The sequence below is a fragment of the Pyrgilauda ruficollis genome, unplaced genomic scaffold (assembly GCF_017590135.1).
Source record: "Pyrgilauda ruficollis isolate IOZ18807 unplaced genomic scaffold, ASM1759013v1 scaffold55, whole genome shotgun sequence".
Taxonomy (NCBI): Eukaryota; Metazoa; Chordata; class Aves; order Passeriformes; family Passeridae; genus Pyrgilauda; species Pyrgilauda ruficollis.
In genome coordinates this window covers 4,199,798-4,218,187 of record NW_024527155.1, presented here as the reverse complement: position 1 = coordinate 4,218,187, position 18,390 = coordinate 4,199,798, and the positions used below count along the sequence as shown (strand labels likewise).

Below are 18,390 nucleotides of genomic sequence, written 5' to 3'. Positions count from 1 at the left end.
AAGGCTAATTTATTATTTTATGATACTATATTATATTAAAGAATACTAAATTATACTATACTAAAGAATACAGAAAGGATACTTACAGAATGCTAAAAAGATAATAATGAAAACTCCTGACTCCCTCCAGAGTCCTAAAACAGCTTGGCACTGATTGGCCAATGAGTGAAAGCAACTCACAGCAGAATCCAGTGAAACAATCACCTGTGGGTAAACAATCTCCAAACACATTCCACATGAGCACAACACAGGAGAAGCAAATGAGATAATTATTTTTTTCCCTTTTCTCTGAGGCTTCTCATCTTCTCAAGAGAAAAATCCTGGGCAAAGGGATTTTTTCAGAAAATGTGAATGTGACATTTCTTATTGTTGGTTGGGTTATTTTTGTTGTTGCTGATTGTGGTTTGGGTTTTTTTTGCTTTTTGCTTTGTACTTAACAAATGTTTCTATCTTGTGCAAGCACTTGAGACCTAAGGTGCACCAAGTGAATCACAGAAGTTCAATTGCACCCTGTTAACCACACGAAGGCTTTCCTGGAAGTGTGGTGCTCAGTCAGTGGAGGGCAGAGGAATTTCTCACGTGTGGTTAGTGTCACGGAGAGGGAAGGTGTGCAGGGACACATATATGTGTAACATGGCATGGAGGGTGTGAGGCAAGCTCTTGGTGTTGGCCACCTGGCTTTTTGGTGACTGTAAGGCAGTTTCAGGACTGGGTGTTGAGTGATGGAAGATGGACTCTGAAAAGAGTGGGTAGAGAACCAAGGAAAATGCTGCACAGAGAAAAAGCATTTTGTGTCTTGTGCTACAAGTGACACAGGCTTGGAATTACTTTCAGGCAGGGAGGGCATAGATCATCACTCTGGAAGGTACAGGGAGCTGTAAAATCTTCCTTTGAAAGCTTACTGCATCCTGCCAATGCCTTAATGCTTCCTCTTTTCCTCCATGTTTGCAAAGGTCCACTTACGTGGCACGTTAGCTTTTGGTCAGGTGTGTTTTGAGAAAGTGTTTTCTTCCAGACCTTATTATGTGTGTTCAGTTTAAATTCTGTTGTGAATTTTCTTGTTGTAGGGGAAAGTAAAACTACATAAAAACTAAAAAGCCAGTCACACAACTACAAAAAAAAAAAAAAAAATCAGTGTTAAATAGAAAATAAGATTATTTGATGAAAAATGGAAAATATCCTGTCATCTACAGGGCACTAGCCCTCTTTTCACCTGCTGCAGCCAACAGCTAGGAACATGTTCTGCATGAACCTGAACTTAGTTTTATGCTGGCCAAGGAATGTGACTAGGTTAGCAAGCTGCTTTCTTATCAATCAGGAGTCAAATGATCCAGAAGAGGAACACAGAGTTCCTAGTAAAGGATCATTGGAAGCAGGACAGCTTTGCTAATTAGATTCCTTTTACTTTATTTTTACACATCAATAGAATTCTGCATACAAATGTAGTCGCACCGAGGGTGTCAAGCAGTACAAATTGTTGTTACACACATTAATCAAGGGCATGGAAGAGCAGCTCCGGGAGAGAAGATTCCCCTGCCTTACATAAGCTTTGATCTGCAGTCTCTCGGTCACCTCGTCTCTTCCCATTAGGACTTCTGATCTCAGAAGGAATAAAATTTGCCATTTTCTGGCCCTGGCAATTTCCTTACAGTGAAATTTGTCAAAAGACATGAGATACCATGGCTAAAGTGCTGGATGAAAGTACTTATGTGCCCACCTTTTCAGAGATTTCCTTCCCTTGCCTCCTGCCCTCTCTCTCCCTGAAAAAGAGCTTTGGTGCAATTAGGAAAACAGAAACTGGAATCTGCATGCAACTTGAACATCAGATCTTCATTCATCCTTAAAAATCTTCTTTGTACATCATGCTCTCATCTCTAAGAAGTGATAGAAGCTTCCACAGCCTTTCATGTTCTGGGAAATAATTGCACTGAAGGGAATTTACGTGCGTTTTTAGGGTGGTGAAGCAAAAATAAATGACATTGAGGTATTTTTGTTACTCTTGCTTAACACCTTGATGTTTGGATGCTTGTGATTTTTCAAATTGTAATCCCTCTTGTGAGTCCAGCTCCCTGTGCCTCTTCATTGCACCCTCTCCTGTTCTGTCCCTTCGCCTCTGCTGCAGTGGGAGGTTGACTTTGCCTGTAGTTCTGAATCCATTTTTTCCTGGTGTATTGCACTCAGTCAAAGCCCTGGGGTTACAGAAGGAAAAGAAAGAATAGCCTTGTGGTCATGGTACTAGCCTGAAACCTGGATTTTTATACACTTTGTCAGACTTGTTTTGTTACAGTACTCAGAAGTCCCTTAGGGGATGGTTGGCAAAAGGCGTTTTTGTCTCTTAATTACCTTTTGAAATGAAAGGGAGACTGCATGTCTAAATATCCACGGGAGTCTTGTCCTGTGTGTGTTTGTTTGCTGTCTGCAAAGGTGAGATCTCTATCCCAGATAGAATCAGCGGTGCTCTGTCTGAACTTTCTTCCCTTAAAAATATCTTGTTTAGTAGATAACCTTCTTTGCCTAATATGTGTGTGTGTGTGTATATATATTCTTTTTTATATCTATACACACACTCAGGTATATATGAGAATGTTTATATAACATGTACTAAACATTATTTTGCTTCTTCATGTAGTGCTTTTAAGATAGAAAAATATTTTGTTCTTAAGTGAAATATTTTATCTTTTTTGCATAACCCATTGATTTCACATTCAGTCAATTAATTTTTGTTAGGACTGGGCCATCAGCATATATGTAGGCTGCAGAAAGGTGTTGGTGTTTTGCCCAGAGTTTGTGGTTGCTGTGCTAAGGTCTTTCCTCACCATCCTTGCAGCTTATGTCTGTGATTATGCTATTTATCATGCTATTTATGATTAATAAAACGCTGGTCCCTTGGCTGCTTACACTAGACGTGTTAATTCTGGATGGATGGATGGATCTGAACCACAGGCATTGCTAGGTACAAAACAGCTTGCTAGCACACAATTTAAGGGAAGAAACAAAAGATTTAGGTATGGTTGAAAGAGCACAGATAATAAGGTAAATAAGTTCTGGGTGAAATGGTCCCTAAGCATTCTTTTCCTGCCTTATAGACATTTGTCACATGCCTTGAGATCATTTATATAGAGATCACAATATCCTTCACAACTTCTCCAATTTCCTTCCAAACTGAGAACTTTAGTGTGAGCTGTTCACTGAGTAGGGAGTTGTGTTTCTTAGGCTCACAGAATGCTTTGCTCAGTAACAGTCTCTTTGATTTGTCATTAAGTTTAGTGATTTTTTTTCAATTAAAACATAATGTAAAATTATTACCCAATTAGAAAGCATTATTGTGTGTTTATAAGCATCCCTGAATGTACTGACCCACTGGAAGCATGCAGATGTCTGCTGGAATTTAATTTCTCTGCAGCATATTGGGGGTGGGGACAGAAGAGAAGTAGTCAGAAAATTATAGTTGCTGCAGTAAATACCAGGCTTCTCCCAGTGAGCTGCACTGACTGAAGAGCTTATTCCATCTAATGTAAGCATAAAACATCTGTTCAGCAATGCTGTTCTCTGTCTGGTCTGTGTTTGTACCAGCAAATCATTCACTTTTGGCTGATTGTTGCCTCTTGTGGGGAGTCATGGAGAAAAGGGGGTGCCACATTTTGAACTTTATTGCAAGAAAGATGTTGTGAAATACCTGCAAGGCTTCAATGCACATTAAGCAGTGGCAACCTTGCTTCACCTCTGTGGTGTGGTCCCTCCTGAGCTCCAGAGGCATAGGTGTGCAGGCAAGCAGGAATCCTGTGGGTGGATGGTATAGCCTGTAGCAAGGAGCATGGATGATGGACAAGGCGTTCCAGAAAGCTAAATTTAGAGCTCTCTAAGGTTTTTTTTAACTGGGGGTTCCTACAAAGTCAGTCTGTGTTGTCAGGTGGTGACACCCTGCGATAAGGCAGAGGTGTGGTGAACCTTGTGCTCTAAATTGAGCAAATTCTACTTTGGAGCACAAACTGCTGCTGGTACATGGTGTGTGCTGTCCTTGCTCTGGGCTGTCGAGGGTGAATCCAGGGCACTGCCTTCAGCAGCTTGTGATTTTACTTGGTTCCAGTTAAAGCTGGCACTTCACTGAGGTGGCTTTTACTCCCCCAGAAGAGGTGTTTTTGTGCTTTGCAGTGGCTTGTACCCCTTCAGCCCCAGAGCTGCAGCATGTTGGCCATGAGTGGCTGCCTTGGGGCAGGTCCCAGCACTGGCCAGTCTGTATAACACAGCAATTTGGGTGAGTCCCTCACAGCCAGATAACTGGCTAGTGGGAGCCTCTGAATGGTGGCCACAGTAGCAGCTATGTGAGCAAAGCTGTTTGAGATCACCAGCATTCTTTCATCTGCTTTGCAGGCTCTGTACCTGCTGCTATTGGATGTAGCAAAAAAAACCCGCTTATTTGTCAGGGGTGGTTTTTTACAATCTAAATAACACCTCTTTTATGTGGGGCTTTTTTTTTTTTTTTTCCTTTTTTTTTTTTTTTAATGTAGTGTTTCTGGAGCAGATCCTGGCAGTGTCAGCCACCAGCCTGAGCAATTCTTTTGTGCCAATGCTTTTGAATCTCTGCCTGTGTCAGTGTATTTCCTAGGGAATTAGCCAAGACTATTCCCACCTCAGATAAAATTTATTTATTCTATTAGCAGCGACTTCAGTATATCCAATTTTCAGCACTTGGTAAACACAATAATTTTGCTTTTATTGCTAGAAAGCCTTTCCATGTGCTTCCATGTGTGGATCTTGTTGCCATGGCATCAGCTTATAAGCCTGAGAAGCACAGGTGGGAGCATTAGCCAGTAAATAGGCATTAGGAGCCAGCCCTGCTGCTGTGTAGGGCTCGGTCTAGTGGTGAGGGTAGAGATGTGGGATATGGCCGTGATTTATGTATTTTAATGGCTGGGACTTGGAGCTTTTCCTGTCTGCACTACTGTGGCATGAAGGACTCGATGCAGTCCTGTTAGTGCTCTTGCAAAGACATTGCTTTTCCTGCTGCTTTCTCTTGATTTTTCTGACGATGAGGCCATGCTAGAATGTGCTGAGACTTGAATTATTTTCCCAAATGCTTTAATGTGTTGCGTAAGCACCTTTATTCCAAAGAGCCTTTTTCTTCTTCCTTGCCATTGTTGTGTTGGGATGGCTTTGCCCAAATGTTTTCATGTAGCATTGTGACATGGGTAAAATGTGAATCATAGAGATTGTAGTGTTCATTTGTAACACAAGAGCTCAAGCTACTCAATGTGTCAGTCTTGGGTGTCTCTTCACCAGCAAATACTCAAGCACAGTGAGCTGAGCACAAGGCCTGTTTTATTAACTTCTGTGGTTTTATGTTCTGCAGACATGGAGGTGATTATAGCTGTTTCTCTGGCTGTAAAAGCTATAAAGTTATGCATGCACAGAACCATATAAACTTTTGATGGTATGGACTTCTATTTTTTATTATAATTGAGCATATACTTCTGCATTATATTTTGCTATTGCAAATATACTTTAGGAAGAATGTGCTTATTAATTTTCTCCAGCTCAGTAGTAGGCATAATGGGCAAGTAGTTTCAAGGCAGTGAACTGAATGCAGGATTTTGAGGGGATTGCTTTTATTTAAATTAAAAACTTGACACTCAGCAGAGTAACCTTGTGTGAAGTGAAGTCTCTTACATCAGACAATTATGCCAGCAGTGACCTTGCAAAAGAAATTCTGTGGGAAAGACAAGCCCTTGCAGTAAGGACAGGGGACTGCTCTGGGTGCCTGTGTTGCCTTCATTGGTGGGCAGCTTACAAAACTTACAAAACTCAGTGCACCAAAGCAACTTAAACATCAGACATGTTCACAGCAGCTACAAAGAAGGATGAAAAATATGTGGACTGTAAGTTTGCTTTGAAAAGGAATTCATAACTGATTTCCATCATTAATTATCTAACAGAAGGGTTGAGTTTCATGGTAGTTTTTCTCCATTCTAGGCAGATGACCATAGGGATCATATCACATCAGGTTTATCACACTGAGCCTGTATACTTTGTGCAGTTCCTCAGGGGTCAGCTGGAAAAACAATGTAGGTAAGAGAGATGGAGGTCTTCATCGCCCTTTTGATTCCCAGCTGCCTCTGTATGGATTAATTTGTGTTTGCTCTGTGTCTCTTGTTGGATCCAGTGGCTGTTGTCAAAGGTGTGATCTTCTTGCAGAATCATGGGCAGTCTTGCTTGAAAGGGTTGAAATGTCTGGATTTTGAAAAGAAATTACCTTTTTATTGAACGAATAAACGAGCACTCCTGCCACTAAGCCTCTAAGTGAGGCTACAAATGAAATTCCATTTAAGAGTGAGAACACTTCAACCTTGATTTTGCATCCTCCAAAATGTAGTTGTTTGTTTCAGGTTAATTTTTAATTTCCTGTCATAATTGTGACTATCTTCCTACTGATAGGCAGGTTCTGATTTAGTCATTCATCTTTCTTTTTCAGATCGCGTGTGGCTCGGAGCATAATCTGGCAATAGTTGGTAAGTAGCTTAATTTTATAACAAATCCTCTCGCCTTTTTTTTCATTTTTAGTAGCACAAGATGAAAAAAAAATATGCACATCAAACATACTGAATGATTTTGGGCATTGTGTGCAGCTGAAAGGAGGAAAGTAACATATAGGTGTGGAGGAAAGAAGAAGAGAAACTGGTGACAGTAAGTGGTGGTGATGAAATTGTGGCCTTGTAGAGCAGTCCCTGTAAGGAGGGAGAGGTTGATGGATGTAACAGGAAAATACATTTACAAAGTGTTACAGCCTGTTTTAGCTCAGAGCCATTGCAACAATCCAGGCTGCAGATTCAGAATAGCATGTAAGCTTGACACTGGTCAAAAGTATCTTTGTTTAACAAGATGGAAATTATTAACATGGAAATTACTGCTGAAAAGAGTCCTGGGTCTTTTGTTGTTCAAAGCTTGGAAAATCTTCAAAATGTCAGTCAGTGGTAGACAGGTTCTTTAGTGCATTTTAGCATAATGCAGCTGTAGTAATAATGATGGAAGTACTAGGAAGCTAATGTCAGTGGAGAAATTGGATTTTGTGTACTAATTCCAGGAACAATCTGATTCTTGCTTTCATGTGATGAGTTGATAACTGAAGTTTGATACATGATTGCTGTTTTATATAATTACTTGTTTAGGAACATTTTTAACTGTAGATTTTCGAGCCCTTTATAAAGGAGGTCAGCATAATTGTCCCCATTAATAGGCAGGGCAAGACAGATGATGAAGGGAATTCTATGCTAATGAGAGCTGGAAATGAAGCACAACTCCATCCATGTAGATGTTTTTGATTGCTGTGACTGATGTGTTGAGGTGTCAAGTAAAGAATTTTCTTAATTTTCTGAAGTGTGGTTTGACAGAGGTAGAGAAAAGCAGCTATTTGGTATTCAACCTGCTTTCCATGCACTACTTTTTCAGGTTTTGTTAAGTGGCCACAAAGGTGGCATTTTCTTTATTTCCATATCTGCTGTAGTATATTTCCTAATGATCCTTCTCCAGTTAAACCTTGTAGTGAACTTGTTAAGTCCTATTAAGTTTATGGCTGGATTTAAGAAAAGATTTTTCCTTTTGCCTTCTCCCTACTTGTTCAGCATCACATGCTTGTATTAATTGTCAGGCTGGTGCTTCTGAATGTCGACTGAAGAGCAATCTTGTTTCTTGCTGAATTGATGAAGTAAAAATGTGCTGCTGGCACATTCCTCCAGTGTGCATGAAAGCAAAGCATTGAGTTTGAACAACCTTCTTTCTGCTTATGTCCTTTTAAGCTTTCTGCCTTCTAGGCAGAAATCTCTGGAAAAAATGGGTTGAGGAGAGAAATTCTAGAAGAAAGTTACAATAAATGAAGAACTTTGCATATGTAAAGAACACCATATGCCTATCTAAGCTGCGTGCTATGCTCATTGAATTCAATGGGGGAATTATCAGTCCTGGAAGCCAGTCAATTTTATTTTAAGGACAACAGAAATGTGATGTTGCAAATTTTTTGAACTGAAGAACTATGATACAAATTTCCCTGAATTGAATTTTACATTTGTTTTTAAAAGGTTGACTTTTTAGAACATTCTGTGGTAGGATTTCTCTGATCACTGGCCACTCTTAGTTCAAAGCTGTCAGCTGTATAGTCCTTAAATCACACAGATTTCCATGAATATGTCTACTTGATTGTACAATTTTCTAACAACTTATCATTCAAACAGAGTTCACTTATAACAACTATATCAGCCATGTCTTTCTTAATTAGTAAATGCTTGAGTGATTGACTTTTAAACTGAAATAATTCAAGCTGAGTATGACAGGTAAACTGAAAAACCTTTAACAGTATAATATTCAAGTTCGTATTTCTGGTTGTGTATACAAATGTGCTTGTGCTTTGTTTGTTGCATCATCTTTTAAACAGAATCATTTTTAGGATGGAGGGGCTGGATTTATGATTCATTCCACAAATGCTGAAGCAGTGTTCCAATCATCTTGCTGGTGATACAAGCTGTTTGATTTGTAAGGCCAGCAAGCAGTTGGGTTTTTTCATGTGACTTTATGTAGCCTGCATCCATTTGCACGGGTCAGTCCTCTGAAATCTCTTTTCTAGCTTTCTTCTGCTGAAGTCAGTGCAGAATTTCTGTTCTCTTCGCTGTGATGGCAGCTCCTTTTTCTGTGGCTATATTGGTAGTATTTTAGTTTTCACTTGATCATGAGGTAAATGTTTGATATAAAGGAGAATGAGATGTAGGTTGTCTTGAAATGTACCTGCTTTTCCAATCTTAATGAGTTAAAAGTTGCTATTAGTACTTGAAAAAATGTAAACATCTTCACCCCTTGCTGAAAACACTTTTTTATCTTCATTTAAGGTTGTACTGTGAAATTAATTCTAAAATTTATAAGTGTTGTAATATTTTTTATGTTTGTATGATTTTTCACTTGAGAACAAAAATCCTTGGCTGTTAAGAAAAGACCTTGCACTTTTCACCTCAGTCAAGGATTAATCATCTTAGGAGCCAGCCTATTTTTGCACTGAAAGAAATGGGTAGTTATTTAATAAATCTTGTATAACATATCTGAAAAACACCTTGCTACACTGAAAACTGTGTATGTACTTGCTGAGAACCACAAAGGTGCCTTTTCTACCTGAATGTGATAAGTGCAATGTTAGTGCTGAACTTTGTGGTAGTGAGACAGTGTCTTTGAATGACTGAAATATGTAATGGAACTAAATCACTGTGACAAAGCTGGGCTTTTTCCAGGTTTGGGAGTCTGTAGTGTTTTCAGCATTGAAAAGGTAAGGAGGTTTAATTCTTCCCTAAAAAGCCTGTGTTTAAAAACAGTATTTATGGAGAATGCTCTTATAAGTTTCCTACTAACTCCCCAGTAAGACTGGAAAGGTCATTTTTTGGAAAAAAGAATAGGTATCTTGTAAGAGAACACGTTGCTCATGCAATGCTGCAACTTAAATAATCAAGCAATATTAACTGTGCAGAAGTAGAGGTGCTATTAAATGCAGCAATGCCTTGACTGTGCTGCAATCACAGAGCAGAGGACAGAATGCTGTGAAGAACCTCCAAATGCAAATGTCTTATTTTAGTAAAAATTAAACCATGGAATTTTATTAAAGCCTCCTGGAGGTAGTTAAACACCCCCTTCCCCCCCCCCCCCCAAAATCATTACAAGGATGACAGTTCTGGAGTCTGTCTCCCCAAAGCCTTGGTAATGCATTATATCCCTTTTTGGTCTTCCTTTTAGTCATTTTCTCAACCTGTATAAACTAATGAAAATATTTTAAACAAAAGATACTGGAGGAGATGTAGGGAGGAGTGCTTGATTTAAAAGCTAATTAGTTTCTGTTGAAGTCCAACTTTAAAGGAGCCTTCAAAGGGGAATTTGTTTGTTTGGAAGAGAAAGAGGTGGATCTTTCAAGTTAACATTTTCTGGTGTGGTGTTTTGAAGGGGATAAGTGTTGGGACATGTGTCTACTTCAGATAGTGCAAAAAGCTTTTTCTTGCACTTTCATTGTCAGCACAGTGAATTCTGACTTGTGCTTGTTTTCTTGCATGGAGGATTTAAAGCATCCTTCAGTGAGACTGTCCCCAGATCCTGACTTTGACACTGCTGTGTGGTGACCCACACCCCAGAGGTGCTGTCAGTGCAGGTGGTGGTGGTGCTCACAAGGAGGACTGGGGCTTTGTGATTCATGTCATTGTTACTCATTTGACGCTGTCAGTGCAGGTGGTGGTGGTGCAGTGGTGCTCACAAGGAGGACTGGGGCTTTGTGATTCATGTCATTGTTACTCATTTGATAGTTCTCTCTGTCTCCTCTGGCTTTTTCCCTATTCAGGTTACTTACTTAGCACTACTTCCCCCCATTATTAATGGTAGTGGAGAGGGCACCATGTAATTAATGTTAAAGCAATAAAAATGAGCCCCAAAGACCCAAGCTGGCCACCATCATAGGTGTGTTTTGCAGATGGAAGTACAGGTGACATGTGAGGAGACAAAGCCCTGGCTGGTCACACTGACTTTCATTGTGTTCAGTGCAACAGCATTACATTTTTAAAATCACTTCTCAACTTTCTGCCAAATCACAACCCCTTCCAGAAGAGGGTTAGTTTTGTCTCCCATTGCCTTTTTTTGTTTTGTGTGGATTAGAACAAGCTTCAGGATTTTGTCTTCTGTGGTTCATGTGCGATCACAGCTGTAAATATCACAGCACAGGCATTGACATCATTCTGAAGCTGCAGTTGGAGAGTAAAAACCAATACTAAATTTAATGGAAGAATAGACTTTGTAGAGGAAATTAGGATAAAGCATCCTTCCACTCAAATGGTAGCTCTTGCCTCAAATGGTTTGAATTAAAGTATGCAGTAGTGTTAGAGGGGCAGTAAAGGAGCTGTTACTCCATGCTCTGTTGAGATTTTCCTTTTATATTCTTATCCTGGAAGAACATCGCAATTATGAGATAGAAAACAAATGTGGTCAAAGCAATCAAAGCTTAGGGAGGTGATGATACACATCCTAAAATGGTGGTGGTGATAATGCCATCCCAAACACTTTGGTTCTGTGTTTTTTCATAAGGAAGCTGAAGGGTTCCTATGTGCAGGTCACTACGTCTTCATTAGCAGGGTTCTGTACTTTCAGTGGAGTTCCATGATTCGGTTCCACGATTCCAACTGAATTATTGCATAAAGCATCAGTCGGGGAAGGGCTGTAAGAGATGATGAAAGATCTATTTCTCAGGCAGGGTGAGCACCAGTGGGCAGAGGAGGCCGTGCAGGCTGAGGGACAGATCCCTGCCTTGTGCTGACAGTGTTATTGAGGCGTTCGCAGCTGCCCCGCGAAGCAGCAGACACAGTCGCGTGTCTGACATCGGGTCCCGGGGGACTCAGCAGTCTGTCACGAGGAGAAAAATCATAAATTCTCTCTGTGGCTGTGCTGTTCGGAGGAATCTTCAGCGTACACAGAGGAGGGCACTGGTGTTCAGCAAGGAGCCTGAGTCTGCTAGTCTGTTGCTTTATTTATTATGCATGAAAAATCCCAGTGCAGCCAGGGACTGTATTGTAAAGGTTTCCTGGCAGACCAGCATGGAGTCATGTTGCAGCACGCTGTCTCTTTGCATTGCAGCACTAATCACATTCTCTGCTTATTAAAGGGCACCTGGCAGGACTTCGAGTAACCATCACTGTTGTCATTTTCATGCGGGTTATATGTCGACCATCTAAATTTATTCTCTGGCAGAGCCATTTCGTATGTCATCTAGCTCTTAATGTGGCTTTGACTGTTGAAATAGCTCTTCAAAATATAAGCTCCTTTGGTTATATTTATTGAGAAAAAGCAGCCTCATACCTGTCGTTACCTGATCACCTGTCTGAGTGCTTTGGACATAGCTGGATATAGATTTGACATCAGAGTTTTCCTGTCATGGTTAGATACAGCAAGTTGTTGAAATATCTTCTCACTTTGTGTTTCTTTTCCGCATACTGTTGGTGCTCCAGGCAAACTAATTGTTCTTCAGGTAAGATGGAAGCTGAAATTGAATTTCAAATTTCAGAAGTCTGATTATTTTGTTATTTTCAGCAGGTAATACGCAAAAAAATCTGATCCTCTGATCTCTTAGTGTTTCTTTTCCAAGGGCTAATGGAAAGTCAAGTTGCCAACTATCTCATGAATTTGTGGGTGTAAGGTGATGAGGAGAGAAATGAGGAAGTGCTAATTTGAGCGTTTGGAAAAGCCTTCTGACGGGGCTAAAAATGGCTTTGAACCAACTGAATTGTCTGGAGTCAGTGGCTGCTGGCTGTAGGAAAGGATGGATATTTTGCTGTGAAAAGCCAATTAGAGTCACAAGAGAAAATAGGATTGCACTGACTCCCTAAAAAAACCTCCATAGTTTAGGATAAGATCTGACTGAACTGCATCTTCTGTTACTGAAATGAAGTCCAGATTTTACAGCTACCTTCTCTTGCAGGCTTTGTCGCTGTATTGATGCATATTTTGGGTGACTTAAGTCTCTGGAATGCTATGTTCAGCTTCTTTTCTCTGTGTTTGGCTTGTCAATTTATCTTGTGAAATCTTTGGAATAAAAACTGCCTCTTAGTGTATTTTAGAACTGCCTAGAGTAAAGAGACCTGATTTTTATTTTTGTTTTAGTATTGCATTGCAACTAATAATAGTTGCAATCACTTCCCTTCCCTTCAGAGAAGCAGTTTTAAAATATAATTAGTCGTGGTGTATCTCAATTTATATCATTTAGCATATAAACAGGTAATAATGTAGTGCTTGTCATATTGTTTACAGTGTGGTTTCCTGCTGCTACCAGATGCAGAGCTGCTTAGGCAGGCCTGAAGATAAAAGCTGTAATTTTTTTGCTGTACAAAAAGCTCCCGGTTCTTGTAAAATTTTCCCCTGAATTTTAGATATCACCGTGGGCTCAGCTTAGAGTTTGTCTAGAGTTGAGCTCCTGTGTGCTGTCAGTCTGTTTCCTGAGCCAGTGCATCACATCCACAGGGATAAATCTGCTGTGTCAAGGGCCCTCCTGAAGGTGGGGGAGAGGCAAGTGAGCAGTGTTAACCTCTGGTGACAGCTAAACCCATCCAGCTGGAACTGGGAGCGGCATCCAGAGGAGATAATTGTCATGGGATGACAGCAAACAACCAGCCAATGCTACCAAGCAAGAATTTTTGTTTGAAGCTGAGTGAGTAGGGAGCCCTTCCTTGCAGGTATTTGTGGAAAGGAAAAGTCCTTCCACCTGGTTTTGGAAGATCACAGAGGATGAGAGCACTCTTGAGAGATGTAGCTGCAGTACAGGTGCATGCAGTCCTTTGTCAGAGGGTTCACTGGATGGATACTGAGAATTTAGAGAACAAATCAGATTTTATCACATTTGTTTACTTGCAAGCTCTAAACCTGCAATTGCTTTGAAGTAGAAGAAAAACACATCCAATATATCTACGGCATATTTATGTGAATTTTCAAGGAAGCAAAAAGGAGTCACAAAATTAGGAACCCTTGGTCACCAAAGAGAGATTAAGCGTTTGGTGGCTATAAAATGAAATAAAAGGAATGAAAAATGTCTGCCTTCAGGGAGTCATCTGGAGCCTGTGGGAGAGGTGTTCACCCAAGTAAAAGCACAAGCCCAGCAAAACAGCTCAAAGCACTTGGAAGGGGCAGCAAATTCAGGCTTTGGTGCCCTTCTGCTGAGCAGTTCTGCAGTGAGCTGTGCTGGTAATTCTGGGTTCTGTCCGTGCAGCAGCCTAACACTTTACCTTCTAAGTGTATCACTGAGTAGAAATTTTGCAGCTAAATGGCTGGCTGGCAGCAGGGCAAGGTGGTTTATATTTAGAAAGCTGCCATGAGGAGTGCCCAGACCCTGCAGTGAGATTTGTGGCTCTCCAGGAGGGAATATCTTGCTACAGAACCTTGGGTTGACACCCCTGTGTCAGTGTGTAGTCACTAGCCAGATCCTTTATGGAGCACTAAGTAATTTTTCTCTCAGCACACGGGTAGATATTTGTGGCCGGCTTTGTTACATGCTCTGAGTGAATAATCTCCAAAGCTTTTTCCTTTTGATATTTTTTATAGGTGTGTGTGTGTTTTACTAACACCATCTTAAATACTCTGGGTAGCTTTCTGCATAGTAAAAAGATTGAAGTAGGGATTTTGGGAGATTGGCTTGACTGTGAGTTGGGTTTTTTTCACAAATGCACTTTAAAAGTCATCTTTACTGCCCAGTTTTTGGATTTTGCAGCATGTTTTGGTCATGTGGTTCTATTGTTCTCTTTCATTTGTGAAGGTCAGAAAAATCTTTCAAGAGCCACAGCTGAAGGCAGGGATGCTGACAGTGACATGGGTCTGAGAGATGCTGTTGTAAGGATATATGGGAAATATTGCCAGGCTGGTGGTGAAACAGGGACAGTTCTGGGCCAGCGCTGTAAGACCCATGTCTTACTGTTGTAAGGATATATGGGAAATATTGCCAGGCTGGTGGTGAAACAGGGACAGTTCTGGGCCAGCGCTGCTCTGTTTGGCTGTAACTGCACAGGGCTAAATGCACACATCAAAGCAGGCTTCCTGAAGCTTTTGTAAACCAAGGTGGGGTGGGGAATTGTTTCTGTACCTTTCCCTAAGAGCAGATCCTCTTTTCCTGCTTCAGGATTTGGGACTTGGAATTTGAAGGTAGTTGAAATTGCAGTGGAGAAAATCTTGTGGTATTAGCTGGCAGGCAAGATTATTTTACTGCTAATAACAAAGAAGAAGCTGTTCAGGCTTGCAAGCCTAGAGCAAGCTTTTCAGGTAAAAATAAAGAATTTTATTAAAAAATGTTGGTTTTAGAGAGATAAGTATTTAAGAAAAATATTAGGGGAAAAAGCCAAACGAAAAGAGATTAAAAGTTGGGATATTTATAAAAATTACCCTTTACTTGTCCTTGCTTTTTGAACTTGTTTCACTCAAGTTCTTCTTTATAGAAGGTAGGTAGCAAAGTAATTAAAATTAAAAATGCTTTTGAGACTCATTTCACTATTGTGCTTTTTCCTGTGCTTTTTTTCAGAGTCTCTGAGGAGCAACTAGGCTAAACTGGAACTTTTATTATTTCTGAGAAATGTCTTCACATCATTTTATTTTTAGATTGTTTGGCTTATTTGAACTGTGAGAGAGTGTGAAGGACTGAAAGCTATATGAATAGGATTTTAAGAGGTATTTAACATGCAACATCTAACATTCCTCATGGAGCAATACGAAGGGTTGATATGTTCCTGGTGAACAAGTAAATCACACAGGACTCATGTCAAGCATGTTATATTTGTTTATGGTGAGGCTTCAAACATAACTGTGGTTAGCATGAAGCTGAATGAAGTGAGCGACTACTGCCACCACCACAGGTCTTGGTGCCCATCAGTCTTTGAGCTGCAAAATGCCTCTTTTACCTGAGTATTTGATAGCTCTGGACTTGCTAGGATGGCAGCACATCTGTCAGTGTTCTCAAAACCAAAGAAATCCAACCACCACCAGCAGCAGTAACACATGTGAACTGTAATGATTTAAAAACCAGTATGCTGAGGCCTTCCTGGCAGATTTTTCAGATGAGATAGTGACATTTTCCCTAGCTTAGGTCTGGCCTATGTCCTCCTCCCCTCTACAAATCTAATGGAATAATTACTTTGAGAAGATAATATAGGATGTATTGATCCCAGTATAAACTTTGTATTTACTCTAGCCATGATTTGCTGAATTAAATGTTGCCTAGGAGGACTTTCACCTGATGCCAGGAATTCCTGCTACAGGCTTCATCTTCCTTTATTCAGATTTAGCATCTTATGCTATCCCTGCTCTGTAGCCTTGTATTGGAACAAATGAATGGATTACTGGGAAGTGATTATGGTGGGGGGCACCAGCGCAAGGTTGGACAGGTGAAGCTTCCAAACGAGTCCATAAAGAACATGAAATCCAGTTTTAGCTCTGCTCTTATTCACGGGTCATATTCGCTTTTATTTGTTTATGTGGGTTGTTGAGTGAGTGGGAGGTTACACCCAGGGAGCCTGGCCACCATATTTGCGCTATTGTGCACCTTTTTTTGGAATACCATCAGACAGCTCAGGGGATGCTGTACCACGATGAAATTCCCAGTGCTTGTCCCAGCTGTGAGAATGATCTCCATGTCCTTTATGGCCCCCCTTTGGCCTTTCCAGCCCCTTGTTCCTCTGGGGAATTTTGCAAAGATGTAGCACACTCTCAGTTTGGATGTTATGTGACCTGCAGCACTGGTGACTCAAAACCCTATAAGCTGTTCACAGATCTGCTGTTATTCACCTTGTAAAAGAGAATTCCCCAGAGTGCCACTGCCCATGACACCTTCTGTCATGCCAGACATGGTGCTTTTCTGATGTGTGGAGGATGGACATGGCTGGAAGGTTTCACTTGCCATTTTTCTCAGTAGGAAAGAATTTCTGTCAGTTAAGACTTTTGAGTAGAAAGGATTTGGAACTTGATGAATTTTCTCTTTGTTTTCCTTGTGGATGATGCTCAGAACAGCAATTCAGTCAAACATGGGAATATTATTTTATGAGGGTACATCATTAATCATCTCCCCTTCCCCTCCCTTAGGCATTTTAATATTAATTAAAAAAATAACTAGTCTGCCATGACCTTGGTGACAAATCTGAGTTGCCAAGAGATTGAACAAGTAAGCAGCTGCTTTGCTGAATGTCTGATATTAAACTGGAGGTTGGCTTCACTATGCCTTTGGTTTTCGGTGACAGCAGCTGCTATCTTGCTGAGTTGAGACATCTCAGAAAATGGGCAGGATGACAAGCAACACTAATCATATAATTCTGAGTAGGAAGCTCACTTGCCTTGAAAGATAGTTTGCTTTGGCTTTCAAACTTCCTATTTTTTCCTCCTGAGCTGTGCTGCAATTTTTTTTTTTTTGAGTTAGGAACATTTCACGGTCTTTTAAAATTGAATGAGATGAAAGGTGTATCACTTGAAGGTTTGCAACATGTTGTACTTCTAAATGAGCACATGGGACACTTGGTGTGTGGTGTGGTAGTGGTGAAAGACGTATGTATGCTCAACGGGTAAGAACTTTTTTCCGGTGTAGCCTGCTGGATTTTGTTGTATTAACAGAATCTTGGTAGCTGTTACATTTTTCAAGGTGTGTATTTTTTTGGTGGTATTGATTTAATAAATGCTTGCTTGCAACTCCTGTAAAATAAATTGTGTTCTAGTTTTGATAGGAATAATTAATAATTTGTTACTGTTCCCTGCTGATAGTAGATCAAATCTGAGACCTTTATGTCAAGGGAAGCCCTATTACTGTGGCCTCCAAAAGGGATTATTTCAGAAATACCAGTTGCACATGAGATCATCATGTTAATGTGTGCTTCACATTGAGCATGCAGGATGATGTGTGATGTGTGACAAGTGTGAAGCACTCACTGTTTCTCTATGATGCAGACCCAGTGCATGGATGATTCTGGCCCTTTTGAGAAGCAGATGTTTGCTTAGGCAAGGAAAGTATTTACTTTATTTGTGTTACTTCTGTGCAGAGGAGGGGAAGATTGTCACCAGTGTCTGTGCTCTACAATGGCTTGTTAGACTCACCATCTGATTTGTGGTCACTGAACATGACTTTAGTCTCCTTAATTGTGGGACTTCTTGGGACTGTTGAAAGGTTTCATACTGGAGGCACCTTTTAGGTGTGTTTATTTAAGCTGGAGTCTTCCTTTAGTTGCTGGTTCTTCTCCCATAGAGAAATGCCAGGCAGGAAGCAGCCAGCTGTGAGTCTCCCTGTGCCAGACTGGAGACTGCAGACAGGATCAGGTTAGTCTGTGCTGCTTTTTTTGGTACATCTGGCCAGCCATAACCTTAAAGCTCACATGAGCTTTTTTTCTGTAGGCCCAAAAGAGAAAAAATGTTAAAGGTATCAGGAATTAGTACCCTTACTGTTCTGAGATTGCACACCCTATTTTTAAGGTTTTTTTATGGCCCAAGACTCATCTTGCCATCTACCAATGAAAAGAGGAAGGAATCCAAATGTCTTCTGCTTACATCCAAACCTTGTGTTGCCTGCCATTTATAGCAGGAGTGATATGATGGTTTGCTGTCACTCAGATTCCTTCAGTCTTGCTACTATGCTGTTGATCAAGTTAACTGCAAGGCAAGATTCATCCTAGGTAAATTCTGGGTACCCTTAAATAAAAAAGCCTGAATGCTATTGTGTAGCTCTGTAGATTTTTTTGAGTAAAGAAGCTGGCACTTTAATTTTTTTTAAGCACTGTAGTAAAGAAATCTTGTTCTGTTGACAAGTTCAGCATGTGTCTTGTGCAATACTTCTCTGTCTGCTTGGATCCTCCTCCTTCTCCCATCTGCCACCTTCTCACTCTG

At 40.5% G+C, this 18,390-nt stretch overlaps 1 protein-coding gene across 3 annotated transcripts in view; it reads left to right on the top strand.

Moving 5' to 3' along the window:
* SERGEF (secretion regulating guanine nucleotide exchange factor) overlaps positions 1-18,390 on the top strand; it is a 141,513-nt gene that overhangs the window by 71,761 nt on the left and 51,362 nt on the right. For all 3 annotated transcript variants that reach the window (XR_005956275.1, XM_041481192.1, XM_041481191.1), the window contains one exon: positions 6,470-6,506. Coding sequence is in view for 2 of the 3 variants with exons in the window: in XM_041481192.1 (XP_041337126.1) it covers positions 6,470-6,506 (37 nt within the window). In the remaining variant the exon portion in view is untranslated. The remainder of the gene's footprint in view (positions 1-6,469; positions 6,507-18,390) is intronic.